This window comes from Formica exsecta, unplaced genomic scaffold (genome assembly GCF_003651465.1).
Source record: "Formica exsecta isolate Colony F162 unplaced genomic scaffold, ASM365146v1 scaffold192, whole genome shotgun sequence".
Lineage (NCBI taxonomy): Eukaryota > Metazoa > Arthropoda > Insecta > Hymenoptera > Formicidae > Formica > Formica exsecta.
The window spans coordinates 1431769-1452485 of record NW_021849218.1 but is presented as its reverse complement, the minus strand read 5'-3'; the positions used below and the strand labels follow the sequence as shown (position 1 = coordinate 1452485).

Here is a 20717-nt window from a genome sequence, read left to right as displayed (position 1 = left end):
CATATGTATATCATCTAAAAAAATCTTTGATTGAAAAAAGTTTTTTGATAATAATTCTTACCAAATGCAACCATTCCGTTTCCATTAGTATCAAAGAGTTGAAAAGCTGTTTTGTATAAAGCGTCTGGTACACAGAGAAGACCTTCGAATGCTTGAAATTCGGCAAACGATATGAGACTATAATAAAAAAAATCAACTATATAGAGTAAATTCTTCCAAATACAATGCGAAATATTTTGTTTCTTCCTATTTCATAAATTAGTGATAAGATAACTGATTTGTGCATGTGCGTACATGCGTGCGAGTGTATCTATAAAATGTAGACAGTTTAAGAATTCTTCAATATATATCAAAAGGTATAAATATTTGCTAAAAATATTAAATATATTGTAAAAAAGTTGTGGCATTTTAAGCAATGCATAGAATAGAAATACTAGTATAATTTTGGATGGCATTGTCAAAATCACGATGAATTATAATAAATTATGAGAGAAGTATGTAGAAAGATGTAAAACAAATTTTCAGGAGATTTGAACTAGTTTTTTAATTTTTCCATCTTGCTTACTTTACGAGATATTTGCGTGCGTTGATTAAAATAACTCACCCTGTATATATATATATATATATGTATATACATATATATATCATTGATTTTATATTGATTATTTAATAATATCAGAAACTGTACTATCCCATAATATTATAAGTACATGACTTACCCATCTTTGCTAGTGTCAACGATACCAGCAAGTAAATTGACAGAATCGGGATTATAATCAGCATCCGTATAAAGGCCAAGGTAACTGCGTACGAAGTCAGATGAGGTCATAAATCTCTCACCATTCTTCTCCTGCGAGGCATACTGTAATTTTATGAAAAAAAAATTTAATTATCGTGTGCAAGCAATATATAAAAAAATATATAATAAAATTTATATTATAAATTAGATAAGTATAACACACACACAATGTTTAGAAATATTGCAGATGTACTAACTTGTGCCAATAATTTCATTAATTCAATGTAAATTATTTTTCTATGACGAATTACACGTATGTTACCGGAGAAATAAATAAAGTAATCAAAAGAAAATATTTTAATAACAAAAGAAATGTGTGTAAATAATTTTCTTACAAAAATATTTCTATAAAGAAAATGCTTAGACTTATGCAAATTTACTCAAGCATTTTTTATTTAATTACCTGGTTAAAAATTTCATGGAGGCGTTCAGTATTTGCGCGCTTCAAGTACCCGGAACCCTGAAATATAATATATATATTGATAGAATAATTGTTGAGATAATTAACATCGCTTCTAGAATACTATCCACTTGTAGACATAATATAACCAACAAATAACGAATGGCAAAGAAATATAAATCGACTAGCCGAAAAAGAAGGAGCAATGTTGATAGATTAATTGATACAATCAGTATCAGTTTCAATAAATTAAAAATGATACTCAAATAAATTAAATAGAGAAATCAATATTCTTACATTAGAATTTTGAATATATAATATAATCGATTTCTAAATAACTAAAATTTTTATTTAATTATAAAATATCAAAACTGATACACGCACTTGTACTAACGTTCTAGCAACACTGATAACGTAACCCATAAAAACACGTGATTGCTATCGCACCGGATAACAGTAATGCACCGCTTTGCATGAATAGACAGATGAGTGTACAGAATGCTTCACTATAAATAGTACAACAAGGATAAAGGTGTTTTACTTAAAAAATATAAATTTAATTTCTTTTATTTTCTATATGCGCGAGACGCCAATTTAAAAAAAAATTAAATTTGAAAATTTAAGATTAATATCTTCTTTTTTTTTTGCTTTAGGTTTGTCTAACTTTCAATATAATACTACCATAAAGTTATTAACTTTATTTCAATATTTATCAAAATATGAAAAAATACGATACGCTATTCAGTAATTTAGAATAATTCAAAATAAAGAAAATAATCTCTTGATATTATGCATAAATAACTTTTGTTCAATTATTTTAATTGTAATAAATATTTATCTTTATACGATTAAAAATTTCCCTCGCTGCTGATATATGTTTTCAAAATTATAATTCTGTGTACGTTTAAACAATTTTAACCATCACGTTTTCTCATTATTCGTTATTATAACTTATAGTTTCCATTTATGTAAGCTATTCTTTTTTTCGTTTCTAGTAACTGCTAAACACAGCATGCATAATAATACTTATATAAACTGTGTTGAATTTTTTTCAGTTAATCTACATTCGAACCTCTTCTTTTGTTTGTATGAACTTTCATTTGTTAATAACTTTTTATTAAATGATGAGCGACGGTTAAAACCTTTTAAAGATTATTCAAAATCATAACTTTGACAACAAATATCAGCCAGAAATCTTTTGGATCTAATTATTTAAAGATTATATAAATATTCATTTCAATTATTTCTGCTATTCTTTCATATATAATGTTGAATTTTTTTATTCGTACTTTGTATGTATACCAAGTGCGGTTAAAAAATTCAATATTCTGTATAAAAGAATAATATAAATAATTAAGGTAAATATATATATATATATAGTTGCTGTTGATAAATGTTAAAAGCAAATTTGCATTTGCAACCTTATTGGTTGATTCTTACGGTTACATCTATACTTACGGCTACGGAATTTGTATGCTATGGCCTTAAGTCAACTATACGATAAAAGCTCGTATTTGTTTATTGCTGCGAGATTAAAAATGCTATAAATTTACGTTGAGCAGATTAAATGTATTCACTCATACGCAAACTCTTATCAGTTTCTAATTTCTAGATTTGAAATATTATCCACATAATTTAATTTAGTTATTATCTCTGATATTTGTAATATAATATATTTTTAGACATAATTCACTTGGCTTGCCGACTGTTTACAATATGAGAACAAAATTATCAGAGAGAATTTTTTTTTTTTTTTAATTGAGTCCCAATAAAATTCCATGAGAATTCCGTGATTTTTCCAGGTACAAAAGAAAATCCCTAAAAATTCCAAGTTTTCCATGTTTTTCCAGGGAGAAAGTAGACACTCTGAATTATTATATATATAGAGCAAATAATTTCTTTTTTACAAATTTTTTCCGCGTATTACCAACAGCAACGGGGGAGATATTTCAGATGATAAAGAAATAGAAATTCTACATGATACACCATGCCTGAAAGACTTAAAATCGAGAGCCTATAGGCAAAGTGGGTGCCTTCCTCGCCTCGTGTATTCGGCACTGCCTTAATTCAAGGTCATGTCGTCTATCGACAACACAGAGGCAAAGAAACACGTCCTTCACGGCTCAAGTACACCTACTCTCGTGGTTGGCATGCTGCTAAGCTAAGCTGAAATTTTCAGTTGTTCGTTATCGACAATGACCGAACACCAGAGATGATGACATCGGGCGAGATTTCGTGCAGTAGAAAAGTTTGCGCGCTCGCGCACCACACAGCTGTTAATTTCCTAGGTATGTATCTCCAATGCAATAGTGTGTCTAACGATAAATACACGTGCCGTGCAAAAACGATGAGTAACGGATAGAATGCGACAGGCACCGAGCAAACGCGATCAGCACGCGAATGTCACGAGGGGACTGAATGTTAGCTGCTGATACGTGAGAGAGGAGATGACTATATTTCTATCCCCTCCTCATACTTGTTAATTTCGTCTTTCTTGTTTTGCTACCGCTCGTTATTCCCTGTCCGACCGGCTATTGTATCTTTCGTTATGCTCTCTTTATGATAATGTTTTATTTCTTCGTGTCAATTCTATAAGAGATAGTATTTTATATTTTATCTGTCGTATAAAAGTGCGTGCGTATCAATCGAAGCACAAATAAGGCAGACTTCTTCTATGCTTTTTATTTTTCTCTCGCCGCTTTTTATCTTTCTCAAGTACGCTTACATACGCTATTACGTATGCTATAAAATTCATCTTGAATTATTTTGTGCAATTTAAGAATCAGAAAAAAAAAACAAATTATAAAATATCTATATTAATAAATAAAAAATGAATACTTTTATGTTTGTGGTAGTTTCGGTATACAAAGAAAAAGATTTTTTTGACCGATATGAATTGGATTTATACAAAATAAAAATTAAAACATAACATTGAATTTTATTTATACTAAAATACTTTTAATACGAATTAAACTATATACATGCTAAAAGATGTTGTTCTCTTCAAAATTATATTTTTAGAACTGATTGGCATAACAACTACGGAAACGAATATAAAGAAAAAAGTCAAATAATTTTAAAAGACCTACATTTTAATCGTCCTAGTTTTTTTTAGGTAAAAACGCCAAAAAGTTTGAAAGATTATCTCAAATTTTTTAAATGAAAAGCCCTGTTTTTAATTAGCTATAATTATAGAGGATGAAAAGATGAATCCAACGACCGTAGTCCAACGACACTTTGACTGTACGGTGATCTTGAAATGAAAATAGATATTTTAAATCAAAAAATTGATTAAAAATAGGGCTACTCATTTAAAAAAATTTAGGATAATCTTCAAAACTTTTTGGCACCTCCATCCAAAAAAAATTAAGACGACAAAATGTAGTCCTTTCAAAATAATTTAACTTTTGTCTTATTAGAAGGTACTTTCTAGTGACTCATAATGTCGAGATATAAAATCTATTAGATAATAATTTTGAAAATTTTCAATTTTTGTCAAAAAGAAAATTAATACTGTATCATCGATTAAATACTTTAATTAAATAATCAGTAAAAATTAAAAGTTTAATTTTAGAATTAGCTTAAATAGAAAAAGGCTATCCGTTTCTCAATTCTATTATTTAACAAATTTTACACTCAAACATCTCAATTATATTAATCGAATGAGTCATTAAGCACTAACGATATCAAAGTAATTTGTCTAAGTGAATATTTCAGATAAGATATTTCTCTGTACTGTACATTTTTTTTTAATGTATATTAGTTTAACACTCTAATTATTTCTTACAGTTTAGGATTAATAAAATTGCTAACCTCATCGGGTTCCCCGTTTTTCTTCTCACGCATCATCTTTTTTTTCCTTCATATGGATACAATTAAATCGCCATCTTTCCGAAAACATTTTCAGATCACTAGATAACATCTATTTCATTGTGATAAAAACCATACTTTCACGTATGTATTTAGGTTTGTAATCAAAAACCAGTGTTCTGTTTTTTTTTGCCGTTTAGATTTGTCATGCATATATCATAATTACTGCAATTATGAACATGATGTAAAAAGGTAAGATGTTTTTGTTACATAGATGCGTAGTAGCCGATCATCAGAAATTGTTCACAAATATTAAGAGCATTACGGCATTTTTATATGCGTGTGTGGGCAAAATCTGGTCAATTATTACTACACTATTATGCGCATGCAGTTACCTTGGATTATTATATCATGGTTACAAATATGAAAAACAACCATAAAAATAGTAGAGAAAAGATACCAAAAGACAACATATTACTTTTTTACATTCTAATCTCTAGCTGAAAATTTGAAATAAGAATTTATATCTATACATGTACTTATCGAGTATACATATATTATCTCTAGTAAGTATACAGAAATTACCGTATCAAATCGTATTACAGTTTTAACAATACTGTTTCAAGCTTTTGATAGTTTAAAAATACATTGTTTTTTTATTTATTTATAAAAATTAATATATACTTTTGAGAAGAACGCGCGTTTTTATCTTTTGAAATGGAAAATTTTAAGGGGGAAAATTTTTATACGCGAGATATTTATAAAAGATAAATACAGATAAAATCAGCTAATTTTTTTCTTGTATTCATTGAATTGAATACTTCAAAGCAAAATTTTGATGTACAAGTTACAGGGTGCGACGATATGTGGGGGAACAATTTAATCTAATTTTTCTAACTGCACTGTAGACAAGTAATAAAGATAAAAACAAAAATAAAACAAATGTAAAAAGTAGAAACATAAGATAAGAATAATGTAATATTATCAAACATAACGTAAGAATAATTTCTAATATTATCAAAAAAGATATAATAAATTAATGCGTAATTCGTCAAAGGAAAAAGTAATTTTGCATTTCAAAAACTTGATTTAGTATATAAACGGGAAAGGAATGGATTTTTATCGTAAGTAAACTAAGTAAGCGGACCAAATTCATATCAATTCATATCAATAAAATGCGGTATCTAATAACTAAGAAATTTGCACTCAAATGTCAGTTTTGTTATCTTTTCCCTCTCTAATATCTCTTCTACAAAGAAAGTGATGATCTAAAATTGTTATACTAAATTATATATCTCTGAAAGTAAAACACGTGCTTTACTTTTTTTTATAACTTAAATATAGCAAATATATATAACAATCTACTATTAATTTTTATCGCACTATCATACTATTGGAAATGATATTAAATATTTCTATAAACTCTATGAGTAAAAAGGAAACCATAATAAACATAATGTAAAAATCTATTTTTGTAACCAATCGTTTTTGATGATTTTATTTAAAAAGTCAGAAGTTTTAAATTAATATATATCTTAATCTATTTTTCTTTTGTGTGTGTAAATAAATGGAAGAACGGTTCTTCAAAAAATTTTAATCACGATAAGGAGAGAAGACAATCAAAGGTTAAACACTGATGTGCAAATCCTGGCAATTATTTCAACAAGTACTAGAAGTTTATAGGCTATCGTTTAGGATTTTCTCTCTTCAGGCATTAATAACAATTAAATTGTTATTTAGAAACTAAAGTTATTGTTAGGTACGAGATATGTATTAGATTATATAAAGTTGTTATGTATTGAGATTTAGATATGATAATACACGCAAAGATTTTGAAATTCTCGAAAACTTATCCATATTATTGAAAAATATACATGATCAAGTAGCTCGGTATCAATACGCATTAATAAATATCCTAACGATTCAATACTTTACTGTATATAAAAAATCGTAGCACAATGTGACAAAAACAATTGTCTAATAAACCCAACTTTCAAAACTTAAAAAACCTCGCACTAAATTCTCAGATAATATCGCTGCACTCATTAATCTATCACCAGTAACAATATCATGATATACAACATCGAGAAAGCGATATCCTTGATCAATCGAGTTATTTCGACTACTGTTCAGATCTCACTAACGTGCTAATTCAAAAGCGGTTCACTGCTAGAAGTTCTCAATACAACTGCTGCAGATTGGGAACGAAAATGAGAAGAGGTGGATCACAGAATCCCCAATCTGCTTAAATTACTGCAAAACTGTTATAGGAGGACCAGATATAACAGCTCGGCCTAGTAACATAGTATACTGATCGGTGACTATAAAAATATAAATCGAGGTGTAATAAATAATTAATATAGTCACCAATCGAATCCGTTAATAACGAATGTATTGATTTTTCGGTATGATTGCATTCGTAGACTTATAATAAATATGAATTATGATTCTCATAACTGTTTCATAGATTCGATATTTTTTAACACTATGTAGAACTGTAGAATATATATATACCTCACTGATTCTCATTAAACAATACTATTAATACAATAAGGTAAGAAACAATATTGCAATTTTGATTTCTTATTTGCTTATATTTATATCATTAATTGCTACGAAGCAAGATGAAAATTATTTTCCCAAAAATATTTTCATCTTTACAAATGATATCTCAAAATATTTTTCAAACGATATTTAAAAAAATTAATTTTTTTCTTTTTCATCAGGGAAATATAGCAAATAATTCTATACACAATACTATTTTTTTACATATTTGAATGTACATATTTAATTTAATAATTAAAATTTTCTCTCTATTTGATGTAGAAGAAAAGAGAAAGATTTTAAATACATATTAAACAATTCTCAATAACAACTTTTTTTTTATTTTTAACGAAAAACTGACATTTTTTCTAGATAAAAATAATTTCTCCTCTATTTTGTATATTTTAATGGTTTAAATAAAATAAATATTTATTTCCAATCATAAACGAGAAAAAAATATCTATTTTTTATTCATATTCACTATCAATTCATATCGTGATTACTAGTTAGTCATAGAGAGAGATGAATTAATACCGATTCAAAATTGTGCACGAAAAGATGATATACTCAAAAAAAAAATATTAAGACGAACTAATCATGTCTAATCATACTGCAGAATTTAAAAAAATTAGTCAACAACTTAATAAAAAAGCTTATGAAAGCACGACATACATATATGTATACATAAAACATTTCAAGAATTTAAAAAAAAGCTTAAGGTTCACGATAAAAATAAAAGCAGTCGATATTCAATCTATTTTCATAACTAAATTATTTTCTGTTCGATGTAGTACTTTTTTTTATTTGATATTCACACACGACTTTTTATTTGATATTCACACACGATTTTTTTATTTGATATTCACATACGATGTAAGCAATATTAATACAAAATAAAATTATAATACTGCTTCTTTGTTAACTAAATAGTAACTAATAATGGCAACATTTTGAACTATATTATTTGTCAAAATAACATTTAATCCAATCTCGATAAATTCTCTCTATTATGCTGATCTTCAATTAACAACAAAAATAAGATTTAACCGATCGAATTTATTATATTAAAGCTGTGTTAAAAATAAAAATGTGCCTTTTAGCGAATGCTATAGAAATGGAATCTGATTACGCAAACACGTTTCATGCCAATCCATTTATAGATATACCTTCGTTCAGTCGATGACATATTCTTTAGCGTAGGACTAGCAAAATTAGTGATATGCATATAAACTATTATAGCGTCTCAGTTCGATCATATGCATATGTATATCAAAACCGATCTCTCCAATACTAGCTGCATGTATATTATTATATTTAAATTATTATTATAATAAATTTTTAATTGACCAAAAAATCGTAAAATCTGAAAATTTTGCACTGGATAATACTATAAATTCCTTCAGATTCTCAAATAAGCAATCGAATAAGGAAGTTAATTTTTAAAAAGAACTTAATAAAATATTTTTTAAGGAACATTACGTGAATACTTCATCTCATGAGCGGAAAAATATTGCGCGTGTAAAACTTTAAAGCTGCATCATAAAATACAATTTTGTCGCAACCCGAACACAACGAAATTAAATAATTGAACAACTAAATACTAAATAATATAGCAAAGAGCCTTAAAAATCCGAAATTATTTAAAAATTCTGTTTAATTTAGAATAATTATACTTCTAGAACTAACTTCTATGGATTCTATCGATTGTTTATTTATGGAATTGACCGATCTAAATCGCTAGCCTTAGCCTGTTTCTAATGTACTATTTCCATCAGCCAAGATATAGAGAACATGTCAAAATCAGTGCAAAACAGAGAAATGAGAAAAACAAATATCATTCAACCTACATTCAATACGATAATGTGCAGTGTCGACATACAAAGTAGATTTACGCTCAGATATAATTTTTTCCATTTATTTCAACATGGATATAAAAATGGTGCATTTTGCAAAAATTTACTCTAATAATAAGATAAAAATAGAAATAAGACTAAAATATAAAATCAAAATCAGATTTATAACAGTTTATAACAGAAAACACAATTAAAAATATTAAAACGTACACTGACTTTCAAATTCTATGTAATTAATGAATGGACCTTCTTGTCTACGTACAACTTACGCAACATAAATCAGGAATTAATATAGACACAGCTCAAAATTAGAACATCTTAAATATTTCGAGCCCGAGTATTTCGGGTTTATGTAGCGTCTCACTGAAACACTTCAAACTTCGCAATAACTTATATAACTATGGTATCGATATCGATATAATTTCGATCATTTATATCGATACATGTTATTTGCTTTTTCCATAAAAGATTAATTCTTTGTATCTTCGACTTGCGTGGATCATGATAAAAATTAAAATTTGTTTCAAAATCGAGAGGTCAGATGATAAGCGCTCTGCAGGGGGATTTACTTACGTAAATTCAATATGACGCAAATAGCGGAAAACAACTGTTATTCATTAACAAGAATATATATACAAGATGTAAAACTACATTACAAAAGTAAAATCTTTTATGTAAAATTAAATAACTTTCATAAAAAAGTGTAATATATATCAATTACAAGTTAACTCTTCTGTAAGTTTATAAAATGTCAGTCGAAACCGTAGAAAAAATTCGTGAATTGATTAAAAAGGACTGTTACATGTCCGTGAGACTCATCGAGAATATTACAGGAATTAGCAAGTCACAATTTAACACAGAATTTGATATTGACGCCATGGTGATTTCTCGACAAGTGTCAAAGAGATAACTTTACTTCTGCCCCTGTGGTAAGTTAATGGGATCTCGATCAAACTTATCAGATTTTTTAACGAAGCTTGTATGAAAACAGGGTGACTTTGATTAAACAGACGGCGCTATTAATACCGTCTGTACGAAGAAACTTTTGGAAACTTTTGCGACAGACCGTGTATTTTAAACAAATAATTCTGGCTATTAAACTAAAGAATATTAATTAATTATATTATAATTATAAGAGTTAATTAATTAATTATAATATTATAATTAGAAGAGTTTTATTTTGTCCTACCTATCCTTATAATTTCTGTTCGATTTTAAGAGATTTGTAGTTCTACATAAATTCTAAAAAAAATTTGTCTTTTCAAAGGTAAAAATATTAATTAAAATCAAACAGCGATTAGCAAACAAGCACTCAATTCTGAGATACATATATTATATTTTATTGACACTGGTAAACTAGGCTAACTTATAACAAAGATTAAATTTATATATACCTCTTTTCCTCGATAGCTTTGAATCTTGCTTTATTTTTTAATTTAATTATATCGCCGCAAAATTAAAGCATATATTTCTATCATATCAGTTTTAATAAAGTATAAAAATAAAAATAAAAAATAAAAATAAAAAATAAATGTTAGATACGAATCTAAATGTATGGATTGCTAAAATTCTATGGATTGATAATAACTACAATCCATATAGTCAATATCAAAAGAATTAACGAGATCGAGAATGAGGGTTGCGGCAGTCCCAGTGACCTCGAAATCAAACTGGCATCGCATTCTGACAGACTTTAAGGATCGATATTCGCATCGCCAGTCGCTCCGATACGATGCAGTTGTCACTCGACCGTTCTCAGTTCTTTGCAATTCAATTGCCGAGAGGCATCACATCACGCAACGCAAACATTTGTCAAAAACGTGCAACCGAATGAACAATAGAAACGTTTCAATCGGTTGACATTCTTTTTCTTGCACGGGTACATTAGTACAAAAGAGATAAAGAGAAAAAGAAGAAGAAAGAGCGCGAGCATGTATACTAAAGAGAAAATATAGTCTTATATGCGTGTTGTAAATTGTAATTTAATTTTTTTTTTTTTTACATTTAAACTTTCTTATTCATTTTAAATTTCATACAATAAAAACCGCTATTTTGTTAGAGAATTTAAAGATCAACAATATTTTGGAACGTTATTCTTTTTCTTCTCTTTATTAAGAATGTTTATAAAAGCAGAACCGTAGAAAAAAAGACACACATCAAGCGAAAAACTAATCTGAAAGTTTTAATCGTCTAGTCGGAAGCAATTTTCTCGTGAATATCTATTATAAAATCATCAATATGATTTTTAAGATCTTCTCGTCTCACCTATACTTTCTTTCACTTTTTGCATTTAAAACGAACTAAGCATACTTAATTTTTTTTCCCTCGCTTTCGAAAAAGAAAAAAGAAAGAAACAAAAGGCCAAAAAAGAATAATAAGATTTTCAATTTTCAATTATTGTCATTCGATCCTAAATCTACAAATAAAATATAATAATTTCAAATCTCGATATTCCAACTTCTCGGATCTTGGAACACAAGGGCGCGATGCGGAGCAATGCAACGAAACCACCCCAAAACTCATTGACATGTCAGGAGATGCAGCACACACGCATATATACATGTATATAGATATACACACACACACACACACACGCATACATCATCCGTTCATGCGCGTAACAGAGAAGATCATTAACTAAACTTACCCACCTCTTGGCAGGATGCTCGAACGATAAGCGAGTCCTTCAACATTCCCAGGAGGAAGTTTACCTCGAGCCTTTCCTTGTCACAAGCGATGATCGGTGGCCCTCGAGAAAAACACGGCGAGCAGCACAGAGACCGGAAAGAAGATACTGGACCACTGGATTATTTCGTTCAGGATACACTATTCTCACATACATTCACAAGTTTAGTAGGCACTTCCAGGGGCGGCGACTACGAGCAATAAAATCGCGGAACGTTGATCCACGCTGATGTACGCGTCGCAACGACGATATAGATATACTTGTTCGATCTTTGAAAACACTACGCAGAACGGAAGCTGACATGATACTGCGCGACCAATTAATCATGCAGCGCCATCTTGGGACGCATACCGACAACAAGATGACAGATGGCATCATAGAACAATGGGCGGGTTTGTACAAAATAACTATATATATAGATTCTTTTTGTATTTTATAAAAATAAATCTTTAATAAATATACAAATATTAAAAAGACTGATGTGCAATTAAATGTTATCATAAAAAGTTCAATCAATAATTCAATAAAATGAAATTAGTAAATATATAAATGCAGGGACAAGTTGGTGACATTGGTAAAACTCCTAGAGTTACCACAGAATTGTCACTAGTGTATACATATATGGCTGTGTTCCGATTCCCCACCCGGATGCACCCAAGAAGAATTAAGGGAAACTGAGCATGCGCACAAAGTACATAGAAAAAAGACAGTGATAATTATTATACTCTCTCTCTCTCTCTCTTGGCTCTTTTCTAAACAAAGGCTTAAGACCGTATCGGATTATGCATTAAAAATTGAAGATTAAAGTTGGCTAATCAGAGCAAAAGGAACTAAAATTACTTTGTCCTGATTGGTCAAATTTAAACTTTAGTTTTCGATCTCAATCTTTTGTATGACATTTGATGAAAATCTGACAGTATATCTGTCACCAGACGATTATATGAACATAAAAGAATTAATTAAGGCTGTTAATGATTAAAACTTTTTTGAAATCAAAAGTATAGGGTTTAAACTATAGAAAAATATAATAATTACAATAGAATAAACATTCGCGTTGCGGAAATCACAATTTTTTTGTCTGTCGTATAAAAACATATTCAAGTCTCGAAAGAAATAAATTTTTTCGCAATTCAGGCTTTTATTTCACCTTTAGGCCGGAAACACAGACTTTTATATAACGTATAACGCATAAAGGAATAAACCAATCAGAGTCCTTCATTTCTATCCCCTCGTCTCGTTCTGCGGATCTTGATTGGTTTATTTCATTATGCGTTATACAAAAGTACTCGCGGCTTTAGCATCCAAGTAGGATATATAGAAATCTGTGAGTTTGACTTAGTATTCGTAGCCATAGCGACCGCAAGGTATGGTCGCTCGATTAATAGTTTGTTGCGAATGACAGCTACAAAGATAATCAAGTATATACATGAACGTCCAGGAATCTCAGTATTTTGTTCTGTAAGTACAATTCCGATTCTTTTCATATAATTAATGATAACGAAACATCCATTTTTAAATGTATTAAATGTGTAATGTTATTTTGGAGTGATATTTGATTTTGTCGTCGCACTCTGTATTTCAGTCACTTGGGAATTAGTAGCTAACGTTTCGTGCGTTTGCATTAAATCGAGCTACATATATAATTCCTCAGATTTATTTTGCGAATCGCGTAATGCAAAATTTTACATGCGCTATTTGTAAAAAGAAGCGAATTTTAGAAAAAGTAATTGTAGAATTAAAAATTATGTTTTAAAAAATAGAACCTTTGTCATAATTATTTATGTTTTTTGTATTATATATATTTTTTTTTCAAAAAACAAGACTTTGAATCTTTAGAAAAATTATGGCACAGTATTGAAAGATTTAAATTATAGTTAAATTATATTTCATAAAAATATATATATTCTAAAATTAATTAATTTCATGAATTTTTTGGATCCGCTAATAAAATAAACTTTGTATGTTTGTATTTCCTTGTTTTTTTTTTTACTTCTAAGATATTCAGAATTAGGCATTGCAATATTGTAGTCATAGCAGTGCTATTATTATCAGTAATTTAAATTTTATCGAGATTTTACTATCACACCATGTCTAAACATAAAGACCATTTTTACACGTGATAACATATAACTCGAAAACTATTGTTATTACAATAATTCCATAATCCCCAAAAAGAACTTTTGATTTATCAGAGAATCTGTTATTAAAATTAATTGCGAGTTTCGAGATACTTTTTCTAGTATCAAAATTTAAATTCATCGAAATTGCTTTATTCCTTTCTCTTGCTTAGAGTAGAAAATTACGAAAATGCGTTAGCGATCAGGTCGAGTAACGTCATTCGAGAAAATCTATATTCTTGCATGTCTGGCTCACACAAAGATTGTTCGCATGCGACTGTAAGAAAATGCTAATCTCAGAACGACATATATACGAGTGGTGTCCTAGATTGCGTTTACAGTCTTTTGCTCCATGTGTCGTAGATTTGTGAGAGTCGTAGAATCGGGCTATCGTGTATGACACGTGCAAAAAAGTATCGAGTGCCTTAGAATCATCGTGCGATTTTCCAAGCAAGTTCAACGTGCACAAAAAAACTTCGTCTAAAATCATATACTCCCCGATCATATTTATTTATTCAATCTTAAAATATATGCAAATTCTACGATGTTGCGTGAAAATCGCCAAAAATTGTGGCTGAGATGTTTGATAACGGATTAAGACTTTCTGACTGTGAACAATGTAAAAGTTTTTCTACCATCTTGTCAACGGTTTCGAGTCTTATGGCAGAGTGTCGGTTATCAAATATTCATTCTACCGCTATAGAGTCAATACTCCGGATAACTCGCACCAAGTATTTATTTATGTGCCGATGAAATTAAGTTTGCTAACTCTTATTTTGTATTATAAGCCTTACTTATATGTGTAAGATACTCGCACCTTCGAATTAAGCTTTAAATATCCGCTTCATAGAGGTTTAATAACATAACATAAACATCGGAATTTTTATGGTTTTGCTGCTCATTCAAATCTATACACAAAATTTAAAATTTAAATTTATATAATGCTTTTCTTTTAATTATAATTTAAAATGAATTGTAGTAGAAAACCCCTACAAAGAGAATTTAAATTGTTACGAGAGAGAGAGAGTGTGTAAAAATAAAATCCTTTATCGTCTTTTAGATAGTTTTCAGATATTCCATAAGTAAAACGAATAAGGGAAGGGGGAATATTTGTTATTTTGCGAATATATTAACGTATTAATAAGTTGATTAAGGAAAAAGAATAATCTACAAATATATTTTATGTTATTTATTTTGCTTTCATGTTCGCAAAATTTACACTTACATTTTAAATATTTCATAGATTATACAATTATAATTTTTTATATGTTTATGTTTTAGAATAAAATTTGAAAAGTCAGTAAATGTATAAAACATCTTTAGCTTTTATGATTACAATAGATATGAAGAACATGCTGCCGTTTACGGCGGCGTGTAAATATGTTCGGGTTATAATGCTGAGATTCACTACCTAAAAACGAGTAATATAAAAATTTCCAAGCATAACGTAAGTGAAGATGAATCGATATATAACCTTGAATCAATTGGGTGACGGAACCTTTGGTTCCGTTGTTCTTGGAGAACGTATTGATACGGGCGAAAAGGTAGCTATAAAGAGAATGAAAAGGAAATATTATTCCTGGGAAGAGGCTATGAATCTACGGGAAGTAAAGGTACGATTAAATTTTAAATAGTTGGAAAATCTTATATTGAAAACAAAACCTCCTAAAATATTAAATCAGAAAAAGATATGTGCAGTACAATATATAATATTTAGTATTATATAATAATAAACAATAATATTGCGGAGATATAATCAAAACACTTGATATAATTGAACACATAATTATGAAAATAATTCTTTTATTTTTCTGTTTGCAATCTTATTTCTCAATCAAATCAACAATTATCAACAGATAATTTTTATTCTCTTTTCTCCCTTTTTATTATTGTAGTCATTGAAAAAACTCAGTCACGCAAACGTGGTAAAGCTTAAAGAAGTTATACGAGAGAACGACGTGTTGTATTTTGTATTCGAATACATGAAGGAAAATCTCTACCAATTAATGAAGGACAGGTATATATATGGCATATAACCGATTTTATTTTTAGTCTCGTATTTATACTCAGAATGATTTAATTGCAGGGACAAGCTCTTTCCTGAACCAGTAATAAGAAATATGGTGTACCAAGTATTGCAAGGTCTCGCTTTCATGCATAAACATGGCTTCTTTCATCGCGACATGAAGCCAGAAAATTTATTATGTATGGGGCCCGAATTAGTAAAGATCGCTGATTTCGGTTTAGCGAGAGAGATTCGGTCAAGGCCTCCGTATACAGATTATGTATCGACGAGATGGTAATAATTTTGCGATAGTATTATTCGTAAATATCAATTAATCCTTTGAGAACGGCTATATTTTGAAAAATCAAACTTAGAAAATTCATAAAAAATATTTATTTAATAAAAACGAATACAGTTTTGATTAAAAATGAGTTAAAATATCATATATCATGTAGGTATCGAGCACCGGAAGTATTGCTACACTCTACGACTTACAACAGCCCAATCGACATTTGGGCGGTTGGCTGTATAATGGCCGAGTTATACACGTTTAGGCCCCTGTTTCCCGGAAAGAGCGAGATCGACGAAATATTTAAAATATGCTCCGTAATTGGAACACCTGATAAAGAAGATTGGCCAGAGGGATATCAATTGGCCGCGGCTATGAATTTTAAATTTCCGAATTTTACGCGTACTTCATTGGCCGTATTAATACCGAACGCTAGTCAAGAGGCAGTTATACTCATGGAAGACATGTTACAATGGAATCCTATAAAGAGACCAACAGCACAGCAATCGCTTAGGTATGTAAGTCTTACATAAAATATTTAATAAATTATATAAGAAATTAAAAGAGAGGAAATAATTCTTAAAAACAAAAGTAAAAACGTAAAATAATCAAAATAAATGTTTACTTTAGTGAAACACCGTAAATAATGACTTTAAATAATCTCAAAAAGATTTTAGCTATCACATTCGTTATTTATTAAAATATTATTAACAAATAAAAGTGCATGCAAAACGTGATTCAAATATGTGTAGATAAGAAACAAAAAATTTAGTATTGAACATAGTTTATATAGGTATAAGTACTCATGTTACATACGCACACTTAGCAAATACACAAACCTTTATACATTTTTAATATATTAAATTTGTATTAAAAAAAAACATAAAACAATAGACACTAATATATTTTTACCTCATTTGTCATGCTTTTTTGAAATATTTTTGCATAGCTTTAAAAGGATTCTGAAACTGTCAGTAATGATTTTTATCATATCTTCAGATATCCATATTTTCAAGTCGGCGACCCGCGTATCATTAATAGTAAGAAAATTGGTGTTGTATCTCAACGAGAGCTTGCCATGAACAAAATAAATCTTCCACCACCTGCGCCTAAACAATATAATTATTCTCAAGAAAACCTTGTTAATAATATACTTCAATCGAAGTAAGATATATTTTATTATGGCATATATTCATATATATATGAGAATTCGTGTACATTCGATTATTGCGATAAGTAATGGTAGATCTAAAATAGATATCACAATTTAGAGGAATATTTTATACTTTGAATCTGAGAAGAGAAGATTTTGATAAACATAATTTCACGAGTTCTGTATGTTATTAAAAATATTAAAATTGAAATCCAATATTTATAGAGAACCCGAAAAAATAGTTGAATCGCAACAGCAACAGACGATTGCTTTGCCACTACTAAATTATAACAATCACAATAATCACAATAAGCATGACAACAACGCTTCCAAATGTGATGAGGATGATTTTGCCGGTTTTCTAGGGTAAGTTGCACGATTTTTCTCAACGAATTTATGTATCATCTTTCGACTATCCGATCTAATCTTTTGATTATCTATTAGGAGCAAAGTCAGCCCGGAAAATCCAATGCTCATCCCTGATCGCATATATAAGGAAAATCGTGTCAATTGGAATGCCAACTATCAGCAACCCGATAATTTGAAGCATAGTAATGCTAATTGGGCCCTACCAGCGTGGAATGAACCACCGTCGAGGATGTGGAATCAGTCAAACCAGTCCAGTCAAATGAAAAACTCGCGTAAAGTCTCGGCGAAGCAACATTACCTCAGCGTGGCTCGGTATGTCGCAGGCCAGAGCACAAATTTGTCATCCAGGTATATAACGTTCCGAAATCCAGTCGAGAGAATCCTTATCGCGTGCACAGTGCTGATAATCGGTCTCCTAGTGCGGTCGCACATCAGATGGAACATATTTTCCAGACATTTGATGAATCTGTCTGAGATTGCGCCATTTGAAAACAACTATTTCTTAACAAAGCAATCTTATGATGCGATCATTTGTAAATCGGTTTATATTTTGGCTAATACTATGCAATATTTAACCGATATGCTGTCAACACTAATTTTACTTCCATTAAATATCTTCTTAAATATCTCTGTGCTTGTTGCATTGATTTGTCGAATTTCTTGGATTACTCTCCATGCTATATCAAGACGTTTTCTATACTTATGTCAAACCTTGTTAATTCACTGTGATGTATATCTCATAAAACATTTTACAATAATAACGAACCTATTGGACAAAACATGGTTGCTTACGTTATGTGTGATCAACGCGTTGCAATATATCTTGACAATCGTATTTCTGATTATTGAATTTTCGGCAATATGCTTGTCGCGTTCATTACATGGCAGTAGATATGTACTAAATGGAACAATTTTTTATAATTAAAATACATAAATAATAACAAATGTTTAGTTCACAGCTACACTGGATATACTTGTGTAATCTACATTGTGTAAATTCCAAATAAACAATAAATCATTCATATCGTTCACCACACAATCTATACTACGGCTTTCTTATTGTCTACAGTTTAATGCTTTTCTCTATTCATTTTCAAGAAATGGGGATTCCGATATCAACAGATCAAAACTATTAAACGGATTCATCAATCAAGCAACATCCAACAAATATGAGGACTTTACAGAGTCCTTTTGGGGGTCTAGAAATAGTATTGAGAATCAAACAAGACAGCATTATCTCGCGCGAAACCGTTATATTGCCGAACAAAGCTTGAGATTACCTTATCCCAGCGTATACGGTACCCAAAGTATCAGTAAGTACTTAATAGATTCTTGCTTCAAGGTTGCGCAATTTTTCTTATTAACCCTTAAACATTACATGTGAGTCATTATGACTCTATTGATATTTTAACAATAGAATATCCCGAAGGCCTCTTAATCAATAAAAAATATGTTTAAAATTTATTTCTTAACTTTTGTTGTAACCAAGCACAAAACAAAAAAATATGTGATTCTATAAGAATTAATCTAATATCTTAATGCAATGATTTTCTTTCGATTCTCGACAAATGGGCAATTTTCGCTCGTTTCTGAGCAGTGATATTTTTGAAACAAAAACGCAAATGCTGTAAAAATAGATGTTAGGCAGCACACAATCAACTAATGTTAATACCAATTGTTTTTTTTTTATAGAGACTAACAATAAGCCCACGTTTCAACCGAATTTGTTTGGAAACGTTTTCAACGCGAAAGCGAGTGGCGGACCCTACGGCCGAACGGACTGGGCAGCGAAATACCTCAAATGATCATTGTAGAAAAATTAGTTTTTTTCTTTTCATATTGATAATTTGTCATCGTAGCCTTTCTTCTAGGCAAACTTTAACTGTGATAGAACGACCGTTGTCGTTCCATTATGGCAGGAACGCAGATAAACAAATTGTGTCTTCTTTTTCCTGTGTTGCGATTTTATAAAATCAAATCGTACTCGGATTAAATGGGGACGAAACAAGAAGGGAATTGAATAAAACTCCGGCGTCGTGTTATCGAGGATTTCAGCATTTTCATATATGTGATTGAAGTTTCGGAGCCAATTATATAGATTGCTATTATATAAACCGTCCATGTTAATTGATCATGTATGAAAAAGTTTAATTTTTTGAGAAACCAATAATTCTGAACGCTGTGCAAGATATATATATAGTTCTATAAGATACACATTATATTGTGTACATGTGTGTATGTTTACATGCATACACAAACACATGTATATAAGTGTACTTTTCATCATCTATATATATGTATAGTTTGTATATATTAATTAACTTTCCGATATGGCGTGATATGTACGACAGTTAATTAAAGCGCAATTCTCGGTAATCAAATCCGAGAATATGTAATACTTGGCGTCGCGACGCTACCGCGTCGCTTGATTATGGAGTTACATAAAACAAAAAAATGACAATTGCAAAGTATGTCAACCGGCATATTCATTTGGCTTAGGACTTAGAAAATCAACGTTAAAGTGTCACACCATATTTGATATAATGTACGCTAATATTATATTATTAGAATGAGAAATATAAAATATATATAACGAACAATACACGCGTATTTCTTATTATATATATGTATTTCAACATCTTTGTTTTTGCTGTTAGCTAGACTATGATTTATCCTCAAAGACGTCAATATA

The 20717-nt window shown here is 29.7% G+C and overlaps 2 protein-coding genes across 9 annotated transcripts in view; one reads left to right on the top strand and one right to left on the bottom strand.

Annotated features, from left to right (window-relative positions):
* LOC115233956 (calcium-binding mitochondrial carrier protein Aralar1) overlaps window positions 1–12450 on the bottom strand; it is a 23315-nt gene extending 10865 nt beyond the window's left edge. The window contains exons 1-5 of one of the 6 annotated variants that reach the window (XM_029804617.1): window positions 6945–7516; window positions 5013–5234; window positions 1203–1259; window positions 720–862; window positions 62–177 (exon numbers count right to left, since the gene is read on the bottom strand). In XM_029804617.1, the coding sequence (XP_029660477.1) occupies window positions 62–177; window positions 720–862; window positions 1203–1259; window positions 5013–5048 (352 nt within the window). In that variant the 5' untranslated portion in view covers window positions 5049–5234; window positions 6945–7516. Of the gene's footprint in view, window positions 1–61; window positions 178–719; window positions 863–1202; window positions 1260–3336; window positions 3995–5012; window positions 5637–6944; window positions 7517–12053 lie in introns of those variants that run through there. The other 5 variants (XM_029804615.1, XM_029804620.1, XM_029804619.1 and 2 more) reach the window with 5 other exon arrangements.
* Window positions 12451–13432: 982 nt separating this feature from the next.
* LOC115234004 (serine/threonine-protein kinase dyf-5) lies at window positions 13433–20432 on the top strand. Of its 3 annotated transcripts, none has more exons than XM_029804690.1 (10): window positions 13433–13550; window positions 15551–15822; window positions 16105–16226; window positions 16296–16508; window positions 16670–17017; window positions 17503–17667; window positions 17882–18022; window positions 18101–18337; window positions 19124–19338; window positions 19718–20432. In XM_029804690.1, the coding sequence occupies exons 2-10, from the start codon at window positions 15667–15669 to the stop codon at window positions 19828–19830; spliced, it is 1710 nt and encodes a 569-aa protein (XP_029660550.1). In that variant the 5' UTR covers window positions 13433–13550; window positions 15551–15666; the 3' UTR covers window positions 19831–20432. The 3 variants fall into 3 exon arrangements, with proteins under 3 accessions (XP_029660550.1, XP_029660549.1, XP_029660547.1); XM_029804689.1 differs by having other exon boundaries at window positions 18101–18373; XM_029804687.1 differs by lacking the exons at window positions 19124–19338; window positions 19718–20432 and having other exon boundaries at window positions 18101–19108.
* The last annotated feature ends 285 nt before the right edge of the window (window positions 20433–20717 follow it).

Bases quoted from the DNA above. Each gene is read 5' to 3' on its own strand.
- LOC115234004 (XM_029804687.1), top strand. From the start codon at position 15,667: ATGAATCGATATATAACCTTGAATCAATTGGGTGACGGAACCTTTGGT. The intron at 15,823-16,104 runs GTACGATTAAAT...TTATTATTGTAG, and splicing joins TGAATCTACGGGAAGTAAAG to TCATTGAAAAAACTCAGTCA. The intron at 17,018-17,502 runs GTATGTAAGTCT...TCATATCTTCAG, and splicing joins ACAGCACAGCAATCGCTTAG to ATATCCATATTTTCAAGTCG.